Here is a 12356-nt window from a genome sequence, read left to right on the forward strand (position 1 = left end):
GCCTGGGAGGGCTCTCATACCTGGGAGAGGAGCTCAGGAAGGACCAGCGGGGCCCCCTAGTCCACGTGGAACCCCTCCCTGCCCTGACCCAGGAGACCAGTGTTTGCGGGCTGTGGCTGACCACGAGGCCATAGAAAAGTCACTTTCCTGCTCCGCATGCACGTCTGTCACATGGCTGTCCATTCTGGCTGCCCTGCAGCGGAGCTGTGACCAGAACACAAAAGGCACAGTGAGCTGTGGATTGCTAGGCACGCCCAGGGGGTGACAGCTGATGCCGGCTCAGGCTTGGTAGTACCACGCCAGTCACAAAAGGCACAGTGAGGTGTGGATTGCTAGGCACACCCAGGGGGTGACAGCTGATGTCAGCTCAGGCTTAGGAGTACCACGCCAGTCAGGATCCCCTCCTCTCAAACATTCCTGGTAGCGGGAATTCACTGCAGAAGCCAAAGGAGTCAGCTGCCGGAAACATGAGGGCTCCCGGGTCCTAATCTGGGTGCCCCCTAGTGGTCATGGACAGACCCCGCAGGGCCACGTTATCCAGAGCAGGTGCCGGGACCCCATTCACTCTTTGCTGAGCTTGCTAACAGGTCCAAACCCCAGACTCTTCTTTATGGACTCTGGAATCAGACAAACCTGGCAATGAATCCTAGCTGCTGCTACTCCAGGCTCCCTCCCTCTAATGCCAAACCAGCCTCAACTCCGCTTTGCCATCAGTCTGGAGGCCTGGCTGAGCCCAGAACTCCCATGTGGGCCCTGTGGGGGACATAACTTTGTAGCTCACATACCAAAGACCCAAGGCTAAGGGCTCCCCAAGTGGAACTAACTTTTCTAAAGCAGCCTGCTAGTTTCTTCAGAGCCCCAGAGGGGAGTATCCTTGTCCTCCTTTCAGGAATACAGAAATAGAAGTTCCCAAGAGGTATGTGGCTTTCCCAAGGACACTTTGTTACTAAGATTTGAACCCAGGTCTCTCTCACTCCAAAGCCCAGGTAGTTGCCTTGTCTCACAGCTTCCCCAAATTATCCACCAACAGCCAGTGGAACTGAGGGGGTGTTTATTAAATCACAAAGCCCCTCTGCCTCTCCGGGGAGAGAAGATCACAGCCAGCCAAGTAAGTGGGTGGGGGAGGGGCATCTAAGCCCAGTGACGCTGGAACGGTCAGGGAGGGGGCTGAGGGAGGACTAGGGGGTTGGTGAACAGGAGCCCCCAGAGCCAGCGGCTCTGCCTGTTTGGATGGTGGTCTTGGGAGCTCATGAAAGCGTGGGATTAGATTAGAAGATCCTGGGATCCCAGTTCCAGGAAGATGAAACATTTTCAGCCCCAGGCTGCCGCTGGGGCCTGCAGCGAGCTGGAACGCCCCCTTATTCCCCAGTAGGATTAACAATTTTTCCCAAGAAGAGTATGGTGGACACGACGCTATCCCTAATAAGCACCAGAAAGGGTTTGTTCAGCTTGATGGAGAGCGGCGTCTCCATGGGCAGCGTCTGGGCTCCGGAGCCAGCCGCACCCTCTGTGCCCTTCTCGTCCATCTTCAGCACCGCCTCGTGCACCGCCTGCGGGAATCAGGAACCAGGTCAGTGTCGCCAAGCCACTCTGGGCCAAGGACAGCAAGAGGCCCAGAGAGGGAGAGGTCTCAGCCAGGGTGGCCCAGCACAGAAGTAACCTGACTGGTGCTGGCCGCCCCAGGCTCCTCACTCTACAGCTGGAAGCATGCAGGACAAGCAGACGCAGCAGCTGGAGCGGGGTTCGCTATCCTTCCATGAATTACAGGGACGTGCCGAGCAGGATAACGGCAGAAAGAGTCTGCGGAACCTTAGCTAGATGGAAGGGACGTGGCGACGTCCCCACCAGGAAGCCTCCATTCCTGCCCACGCTCCTCTTAGCTTCCTGGGGGATGGTGAGGAAGGAGCCAGATTCCAGGGGTGGGTTGTCAGAGATGACCAAAACCCCAGATCCACCCCAGGGCACCCACCCTGGGACACGGACGGGCTTCTGCGCCTACCGATGCACTTTATTCCATTCTACAAAATCCTAACACTTTTCCTAGCGGGCCACCCTGAAGCCATTATCGACACATAGAATCACAGCCACGGGCACACCTAACTGCAGAAAAGAAATGAGCCATGGAACTGCGTAAAGGCCCCCAGGAAAGAGGTAGCTGGCCCTATTTACGGGAAGTCTATGTTAAAAGGGAGAAAATTCTACTGTCTTTCTTCCTCTTGCAAATTGGAAAATAAATCTGAATCAGTGCCTACTATCGGCTCAGCTAGGCAACTGGGGTCTCTCCCAGATTGGCTCGAACTTCCCACCTAGCACCCGCAAATCCCCACCGCCCATGATGCCAAGCTCTCCAGCAGCCCAGCCTCTAGCCGTGCTGCTCCCCCTACTGGAAAATGCTCCCCACACCGATCTCTGCTCCTTGCAATCTCCCCACCCCCAATGCCCTTTTCCCCTTAAAGTAGGGTTGCCAGATGAAATACGGGATGGACCGTTAAATCTGAATTTCACCTGGCTGCTGGGACAGTGGCTCTGGCCCAGGGCTGCACAAAGGGTAGGGAGGGGAAGGTGGGAGGGGGAGGGGAGGCCTCCCAGGCCAGGCAGGCTTACCTCACCCACTTTCAGGCTTCGATGAGGGGCGATCCGGGTGAGGTCACCATGCTCCTCAAAGATTTTGGTGACACCCAGGTGGGAGAGCGTCCTCTTCAGGTCATAGTTACCAGTGATGGAGAACCTGGGCAGGGACACGTCTACGACCCTGGGGAGATGCGAGTGACAGGTGAGCATTGGGGTCTCCTTGCTTTCCTGGCCAGGCCTCAGGGGAGGTGATGAATGAGACATTGGTCTTCCAAGCCCCAGCTTGACCCAAGAGACAGTTCTCGGGGAGCAGATCCCTTTTTCCACCTTGAAGCATTCCAACCCAGGTCCAGCTTCCCGTCCTTCGCTGGCCACTCCTTCACTTACCCTTTGCCAGAATCATCTCATCACCCACCTGTACTGTCTGCGAGGCTCCAAGCCTCACCCCTCGGGCCTCTTCTCTTCTATCTTTCCTCCCTCCAGAGGAACCTCCTTCAGGCTCACGGCTTTAAATACCAGCCAGAGGCCCAAGGACTCTCAGACTTCCCTTTCCACTCATTCATTGGCTCAACAAATTAAGTGCCTCTATATACGAATCAGATGCTTAGATGCTTGTGTGAGCAGAAGAGGGGAAACCCGTGCCCTTGAGCATGGGCTCTAGCAGGGAAGATGGACAAGAAAGTCCACACGACGAAAATCATCCCCTGATCATCGATGCATAGACTGGGAGTCTGTGAATAAGAAGACCGTGCATGCGGTGGCGAAAAATACAGATCAGCTTGGGGGAATCAGGAATGCTGGGGCACAGAGAAGATTTGAGAAACTTGGAAGGAGGCAAAGGCATCCGGCAAGCTGGGTCATTCTTTCTGAGTGAAATGAGGAGCGACGGTAGGGTTTTTGAACAGTGGGTCGATATGTTCTTGCTTAGCCGGCACAAGAAGCCACTTCCATGCACCATATGTATCCCTGGGCCTCTGCAAAGAACTGTGGTTCTGTGAAACCCAGACCTCCAGTAAGGCCTGAGCTGGCCTGCAGGAAATCTCAAAGGGCCTATCTCACACTTGGGTGGGGCCAAGGGAGGAGTGTGGGCCGCTGTCCCGAAACCACAGAGACAGCGACAGTCTTCTGGAAACATCTGTCTGTGGGCAGTTAGCGGGGGTCCCGTGGTAGTCTCGGCCCGAGGGCTGCTGAGGGGCTTCGCACAGGCAACGTGAAGCACCAATTGCCGGCCCCAGGGCTGCACCCAGAGGGAAATGGGCAGGAGTAACTTGGAGATGAGGGTGCTGTGTCCCCCTAATCCACCTTCAGGGTCTCAAGTCATCATCACTTGAATACTAAAGGAAATGTGATCTTACGGAGCCCACATGGCATGAATCCAGGACTTCTGGATAAAGTGGGGGTGGAGGGCATGGAGCCCCCTTTTCCCTCACCTTCCATACCCCTCACTCGCCAAGACACCTCTGTGAACTTGGAAACTGTAGGGCACAGGCTGGAAATCGTCAGTCTACTCGGCAGGATCCCCACGTTCAAAGAGAGGTGTGCCTTTATCTTCAACCAAGGGGCTGCCATCCCAGGGGTCCACCTTACAGGTAGGAGGATCGGATCTACAGGACACCTGTCATTCAGTCAACCTAAGCTTCAGACGGTCTTCTGAGAACCTTGGAGCTCTGCCTCTTCAACCAGTTGGAAGGGGAAGGATGGACAACCTCCCAGTTGTGCGTGTCCTCGGTGGGGTCATGCTTTGCTAGGGCCCATTCGATCCTCTCAAGGGTCCTATGAGGCCAGCATTCGTGGCCACGTCATAGATGAGAAAACTGGGTCTCAGCTAAGTTTGGAACCCAGACGCTTCCTTCCATTTCAGGGGCCAGACTCGGCCACCCCCTGCAGGTCCTGGTTTTCGGCAGGGAGGATCAGAGGGTGCTGTGCAGCCCCCAAGCCTAGCAGCCCTCTTGGGATGACCTACCATTTAGCCCCCTGCTTCTCCCCGTCCCCCCAGTACAGCGACTTTATCGGAAGCATTCAGATCTGGAATTTCTCTTTTATGGAGCTTTCGGCTCAATTGAGATATCCAAGATGTGTTCTGCAGTCCCCTCAAGCGTGTATTTCATGTGCAAGAGCCCCCACGGCAGCCCAGCTCCGTCCCAGCACCCTATCCACCTCCCCTAGAACCCTCCTCGCCTCCCAACAGCGTGTCGGCCATGACAGAGGCTCCCGGTAAAGACCTGTCAGGTGGAGAACAAGGGTGAGGATAAGGTGGAAGAGAGAGTGTACAACACAGGGGGGAGGCCATCCCGACACCACTCCTGCCCGAGTCGACACTGCCAAGTCCCCAGCCCTGACTCCTCTCGAGAAAAATTGACTGGTAAGCAAGTGCTGAGAAGAATTTTGTTGGCTCATCTTCGATCTGTTCTAATTTTATGTTTTTTGTTGTTTTTTTAAAATATTGACTCACTTCAGTCCTTCCACTATGATTAGTATAACTTATTTGGGACACACTTCGCTGGTTTGGTTGTGACATTACAGTTGCAAACAGGATTCTGTGTACAATAAACAACTCCCTTTGACAGCCCATGTTTGCCCTGTGGCTCCTCTCTGCCTGGGACTCCACCCCTCCTCTCCTGTCCACACGTGCCACTGTTCGGCCTGGAAGGCTTAGCTCAGAAGCCACCTGCTCCGCGGAGCCCTCTCCGCGTCCCCTGCGCGCCACGGTGTTGCTCTGTCCCCTCCACTCTCATGATCTAAGCCTCTCCCTCTAAGAGCAAGTGTTTCACTCTATTCCTATGACTTGTTTTCTGGTCTACTTCCTGCCAAAATACAAGTTCATCACGGAGCCCAGAATGGGACTTGGCCACAGGGTCAGAGCTCAAAACGTCAGGGCTAGAAGAAGCAAAGAGCGGAAAGGACAGCAGGAAGAAGGGAGCAGCTGCCGATGCCGGGCACCCTCGTACCTTCGCGTGATTAATTTCTTCCATCGGTCAAGAGTGTCCATCTTCAAGGCCTCCTCCACAGTCTTCATCTTGCCCTCGTCAGGAAGGATGAAGGTGGCAGCGATGGTGCCCTGGTAGGGCATTTCCAGGATAGTGCAGGACAGCTGATTATCGTAGCCGGCATCGTACATGCCCCCGCGGAACATCATGGGCACCTTCACTCGCTCGTTTCCATCCAGAATGAAGTCTTCCTCCTTAGTTGCTTTTGGATCAAATTCATGTTGCCACCTGGCTTAGGATCGAAGAAGACCAAAGCGGCATGAGTGTCCTGAGAGGGAAGAGCTGAGTGGACCCAGCTAACTCGGGTCTCTGTCCACACGGATTCAAGGAGGGGATTTGGGTCCTCTGGGATGTCAGGGCAGGTCTCCAGGAATCCATGCTCTTTGTGCCATGCCCTGGAAACTCCGGGTAAGATGGGCGTGGGTCAGATGGTCAACTCCCACAGAAGCCACCACCACGATTGCTGAGCTGAGAGGGGAGCCGTGGACTGTCTGAGGCCCAGGTGCTACTGAAGCCAAGACAGCCCGTGGACTGTGTTCCAGCAGAGCGGCTGGGTGATACTTAGTGGGAGTTATTTGGGTCTGATGTGAGCGAAAAATACTCTATTCCAAGTCAGTCCTGGAGTAGCGGCTCTCACGTAGGGATGAGAAAACCACTGGAACAGGCTGCTCTTAGAAACCTGCTGGAGAGCAGCAAACACTCGAGGCCGGCTGTTTGGACCCCTCCTTTCTGACCCTGAGAACGCTGTGATGCCATCGGGCATAAACTTGGACCTGGATCTTTTCACACGTGCCAACCTCAGAGCCCCCAGCAGGGGGGCCCTGAGGACCAAGTCCCTGAATTCAAGTCTGGCTTCCCTGTTCTGGAGGGATGACCTTAGACAAGGGTCTTAACCTCTCTGGACTTCAGGGTCCTTGTCTGAAGAAGGAAGGTTTTGACGGGTGCCTCATAGGGCTGCTGTGGGCTGGGTGGGAAAGGCCACGCAGCCCAGTGATCTTGCCCAGTGTGCGTCTTGCACAGCTAGTCATAGTCAGCACCACTGCTGCCGTTGCTTTCACGATCTAGGTGATCTGGGGACTTTGGAAAATTCCAGATTCTCCTCTCTCTCTGCTCTTTTCTTCTATGCCATCAGTCTCACTGTGGATTTGGGGAGAGCTGAACTCCCATATTCAGGACCATGTCCCTGACGGCCCAGCAGTGATCTTGCCTGACCTGAGGGCTGTTGGCCTCTGAGTCTCACCCACGCTGGCCAACCTTTGTGTGTGCACGTGGCAGGTGAATGGGTGTGCGTGGTGGTGAGAGAGGGATGAAGCTCGGATTGGGGAATATTTTTCCATCTTCTTTTTTAGCCTCGCCCCCTCAGACTTGCGGAATCTGCAGAATGTGGCAAGGAGAGCAAGGCACCCACCAGAGCGAGCATCAGCACCGCCATCAACACAATCACGTCCTGGGTGTCTACTTGGGGTGACATAAAGTGCACCGTCTGTGGGTCAAGAGAAGTGAGTTCTAGTCCTGGCTTTGTAACTCGAAGCCCATTAATCTCTCTCCATGTTACACTTTCCTCATCTAAGAAATGGGGGAAAAATGTCTCTCCAACCTCCACGACCAATGTTGTGTTGGGATAATCAGAAATAATGAAAACGCACGTACAGGGAATAATGTAGATTTCCCCAACTTCATTTCTCAGGCACTTTTACTTTGATTCCCAACAACTGCCCTGTGAGTTACGTATAAAGGCACTCATTTTGCAGCTAGGACAAGTGGGGTTCTGAAAGATGAATTATATATGATTTCAAGGTCGCAGAGCAAGCACGTGGCCCACCAGGTCTTTCATCCAAGTCTCCTGGAAATCCTATCCCTCCCATACCAACACGCCCCACGCCTTACCTCGGAAGAAAATACAATTTGTAAGAAGCATCACAGTGCCAGGGGTGATATTCTTGATCAGGTTATTGATTTTCCCCCGGGTTTTCTGACTGACATAGTTGTTGATCCGCTTCCGAGTATCCCGCAAGTTCTGGAAGTTGGTGGGGACGGTGTCTGCATTGTACAGGTTCTTGACATCTTTCAGAAACTGCTTCTGTGGCTGCAGCTTCTGGTCAATGAACAAGGTGTTCTTCAGGTCCAGCTCAAGGTCCTGGCTCCCCTGATTCATCCTGTGGATGAGGTAATGAAAGCCTTCGTGAAGTTCTCTCTCCGGCATATTCCTAAAGTTGAAGCCTCTCTTGATCTCATCCAGGGTGGAGTCCTGGGCCCCCAGAGACAGCATGGAGAAGGCTGTGGAGATGCTCAAGGGAGAGAAGAAGACGTTCTTGTTGGGGCTATTGGAGGCCAGCTTCCTATAAAGCTTGCAGCTGAAGTCCGTGTTTCGCTTTGTGAGCTCCTGGGCTGCCCTCCGTCCCTTCCATGATTGGATCTGGCTCGCAGGTCCAAGATACTTCGGAGGGAAGTCGGACTTCAGAAGACCTTCCACAGTGAGAAGGCCAGCCAAAAGTAGGCCCAGGCCCAGCATGGGGTTCATTTTCCTTGGAGATTGTCCTGTTGAATAGTAGAATTGAGGTTAGCAGAAAAAAGAACAAAACAAGCCCATTGCCCCTTTATTACCCCAAGGAAGACCAGATGAGGGCAGAAACTCAGTGACTAGCATGGGATAGACGTAGATGTCTTGGCATCCATTTTAACATTTATGTTTTGCAGTACCCATGGGGACTAGAAATGGTTGTCCCCATCTCATCAATGAGAGGACTGAGCGTAGAAGGTGGCTCTTGATTTCGTACTCCTCTCCCGTGTCTCATAGTAACAGCATCTCAGTTCCTTTGAGGAACTGCTCCCTCCACTCCATTGGATCATAGTAAGAATGTCCCATAGCGTGGGCATGTGACTGGGGCTAGGCCACCAGAATACTCCATCCACTGCCACACTGATTGGTTATGGAATGAGAGTGCCCAGAATCAGATCAGTCAGTGTCCTTCCCTGAGAATGCACAGGACTCTTAACTCTGGGGTGTCTGGCTTGATGATATACTCCTAGAACCAAATGTGGTTATGGCTCCCACATAGAGAAGGATAGAAGAGAAAGATGGAAAGAGAGAAATGGGGAGACATACTTGGTGACATCTTTGGAGTCCCTGGATCAAGCTTCACCTGAAGCTCACATACTTCTGTTTCTCCAAGTTATAAGAGCCAATACATTTCCCTTTGAGGGTTGGCTGGTTTGACTTGAACTTTTTTCCTTACAACCCAAAGAATCCTGACTAATTTGCAGAAATAGAGCCCTTTGTCTAAGATCACATGGTCTGTAAGTGGTGGATACCCACCCCAGGAAAACCCAGGTCTCTAATAAGCCTCTTTCCCTACACCTTTTGCAGGAAAGAGAGGCAGTGTTAGAGAGAGGAAAAGACAAGCCTGGCTCCAGGACTGCCGCTCCTTTTGCCCCTTCTCAGCTCAGCATCTCCCAACAAGACTGAGTTTTGGGGGCGACGAAAGTTTCATTTTCCATTTTCCCTTCATTTCTGGCCCTAAGGCTACAGAGAGCTGCCAAAAGTAAGATATTCTAAAAAGCATGTTGATTTCTCCAGTTGGACATGGTACTGTCAATGATTTTTACACCAATTTATGGATCAAATGAAAGCAGATTTCTTCGCTTGATCCTTTGCTATAACTCGGTGTTCTCCTCTAATTTGCATCTCTGTTTATCCGCAATCCCCAGGAACTAGTGCAATCCTCAACAGTAGAGCTTACTCATGATTGTCTTAGATCGGGTTCCCGAGAAGCGGAGCTGGCAATGAGGATTCAGGAAGTGAGGGAAGCAGGACAGAAGGGGCAGGACCTGAGCAAGGATGTGGCCCCACATAATATAGACACTTGGCCTGATTCGCGGGAGACGGCTTTGGCGCATCAACCGCGCGGCTGCACTGACCCTGTGAGACGAGGGCGCAGGCCTTTTGGACAGCGGTCAGTGGCTATGGTGCGCCCCCAGGAGGCAGGGCCTGGTGTAGCGCTTCCCCGGGTCAGTTAGCTCCTACCCACCAAAGGCAGTTTTCTGGATCCGGGTGGGAAGCTGCGAGCTGTTAGCAACTAACCGTCACATCACCGCCAGCCAGGGGAAACAGGGCCCGGCACCAACAGGGTCCACGCCGCTAAATCCCTGTTGCCCGGGCCTGAGTAGGCCCCTTCCAGCTGACTGAATGAGAGGATGAATGAACACCTGCGTAGGACCTGCGCCTGGGAGTGCCCCAAACCCTTAAGTTCTTCGTGCCCTCAAACCCTTGATGCCAGGTCCTGTGGACGCAGCCTTCAGCACAGCGGACAGGGTCTTCAAAGAGGCTCTGACCCAGGGTTTGAAAATTCTAGTGGATCCTACCCGTTGCTTCGTAGAACTTTATTTTTCCAGGTGTTTCCCCCTCTTTAGACAGCCCATGTGCCTCAGGGGCAGGACCCCCTCCCCAGCTCCAAGGGGGCCCTGACTGGAGGTGGTTCGGGGGTTGGGCCCGACCCAACCAGGTCATAGTGAGTTTCAGCCCTGAGAGCTGGTCAGGGAGGGGCGCATGACCTCCGTGATCCAAGGAAGGTGAATTTCGGGGCTCTTTGTTGGCATACTGAGGTGCTGCCCTCTCTCTTTCTCTGGATGTCCTGGGCAGGAAGGTCTGTACGCATGCAGGGCTTTGCAGAGAAATCAGAGCTGCAGCCACAGATTAGGTGAACCCAGAGCCCATCCTGCCTCTAGACTTCCAGGGTGCTAGTGGGAGTTAGGGAGTCAGCTACTCAAGGCCAAAAGCATCCTAACAAATACGAGTCTGTATTAAAAAATCCCAGGACTACCGAGCAGTTAGGACTCTGGGCTCTGATCTCACATGCCCCTCTGCTGTGTGACGCTTGAAGAGGACGCCCCCTCTCTGAGCTTAGGTGATCTCTCAGCACCTTCCACTCCTAATGCCGTAGATTCTGGTAAACATGAAACATAGCTGGTGATGGATAAGGGCTCTAGGGGCTGTCTGAAGCTAGGTTATAGAAGGCAAGATTCATAAAGGCCCTGAGGATGTTTCAGATAAACGAAAGAAAATTAAAAATGGAAAGGATTTGATCTCCGCGAGGTTAGTGGGCTGGACTCTTTACAAAGTCGGCCTGGTTTAAAAATAGAAGCTTCATTTGTTGGGATGAGCCCTGGGTGTTGTACGGAAGTGATGAATCATGAAACCCCACTCCTGAAACCAGTACTAGGCTATAGGGTAACTAGCTAGAATTTAAATAAAAATTTGAAAAAAAAAGAAAAGAAATGAAAATAGAAGCTCCTTGTATTCAGAGTAGATTGCTGCCTGCATGGGAGCTAATTCCCAACACCCGGGAGTGGAGAAGTTAGCCCCCTCTGTCAAGGAGCGGAGAGAACATTCTCAGCAGGAAGTTCACCACCAGCCAGGTGAGATGTGAAGCCTCTGGACAACCTGCCAGGAGCAGAGTGTGGGTCTGAGCACAGGGCCAGGAGCTGTAGAACCCGGAGCAGAGGAGGGAAGCTGCTGGAAGCTTCTGGAACACACACACACGCTTTTATAGTGATCCTTGGTCAGTGGCCCCTAAAAGTGTTTTCTACTTCTCCAAGTTTTTGGAACAAGAACTGATTATGGAATTCAAAGTCTGGATATTGGTCCTTTCCTGCTTGTGTGTCTGTGAGGTGGCCCAGAAGAAGTCTATTAACCCTTTCTAGCCTCAGTGTCTTCATCTACTAAATGGGCATGGGGAGCGATCCTTTGGCCTCCTCCCCACTAGCCGCTGCTAGTCACCTCGCTGCCCCTGGCCGTGGAGACACGGACCACACCCTGGCCGGGTCTCCCCTTGCCCCACCTCCATAAGCCTGTGTCCTGGGGGTCCCCACCAGCCCCCTGCCTGCTCCATGGAGCCCCAACAGCCCAGCCTTTCTTCCCCAAAGCACACACTGGCCCCATTTCTGGGCCTCTCCATCTGTCATCACAGGTTCTAAACTCGATTCAAACTTGCCAGGTGGGTACCAGTCCCAGGTGCCTGAGGAGGCTAACTTTTATTCCATTCATTAAAATAGCTGAGCTACTGGTTATTTCCCAATACGCTGATAGACTGCCCACGTTGAGCAATTCTTTGTTGGTTTTTAGTTTGGAGTGTGTGTGTGTATGGTTGTATGGTTGTGTGGGTGTGTGGGTATGTGGCTGTTGTCCTAATAAAATAAATAAACACAATCAGGAAGAAAAAGAACAAGATAGGACCTGAGCCTGGTGGGGGCCACATGGGGCGGATAAAGCTACCATCCGCCTTGCGACTCCTCTCGGACTCTCCTGCCCCCACATTCCCTTTTCATCTGGGGAATTAATTCCTTTTCCTTATGAACAGATGAAATAGTGTGGCCCGGACTCAGGACTCATCCCTCCTGAAGACAGATCCAAGCCAGGCGAGGTGCCCTCCGAGCGGCGTAGGAGCCCTGGGTCTGCTAGCAGAGGGGGTCCCCAGGGAGGGAGTCTGCTCTCACCTCCCACACCACGCCGATGAGCTTCGTAATGGGAATCAGCCAATGGAAGAGACTGAGGGGCGGGGAGAGCCTGAGAGCGTAGCACTTGCAACAAGAATTGAAAGTCCTTCTGTACTTAACGCTCACCGGTAGTTTTGGGGAAACAAGACGGCAGCCAGCAGAGCCCACGCAGGAATCAGAACCACTCTGCGCCTGGCAGTCTGGGGCTATTTGTTACAGCCCCGGGCAGGGAAAAGTTCATGCAGTGCCTGTCCTCAAGCCAGTGAACCTAAGAAGCTTAGGGGGCTCGGGACGAGTTCCCCTGCC

The 12356-nt window shown here is 53.2% G+C and overlaps 1 protein-coding gene across 1 annotated transcript in view; it reads right to left on the reverse strand.

Moving 5' to 3' along the window:
- Positions 1 to 1034: 1034 nt before the first annotated feature.
- Positions 1035 to 12356, reverse strand: part of SERPINA12 (serpin family A member 12) — a 15490-nt gene continuing 4168 nt past the window's right edge. The window contains exons 2-5 of the mRNA XM_011226534.3: positions 7446 to 8096; positions 5520 to 5790; positions 2605 to 2752; positions 1035 to 1550 (exon numbers count right to left, since the gene is read on the reverse strand). Coding sequence (XP_011224836.1) covers positions 1359 to 1550; positions 2605 to 2752; positions 5520 to 5790; positions 7446 to 8079 — 1245 coding nt within the window. The 5' untranslated portion in view covers positions 8080 to 8096 and the 3' untranslated portion in view covers positions 1035 to 1358. The remainder of the gene's footprint in view (positions 1551 to 2604; positions 2753 to 5519; positions 5791 to 7445; positions 8097 to 12356) is intronic.

Source organism: Ailuropoda melanoleuca, chromosome 14, assembly GCF_002007445.2.
Source record: "Ailuropoda melanoleuca isolate Jingjing chromosome 14, ASM200744v2, whole genome shotgun sequence".
Taxonomy (NCBI): domain Eukaryota; kingdom Metazoa; phylum Chordata; class Mammalia; order Carnivora; family Ursidae; genus Ailuropoda; species Ailuropoda melanoleuca.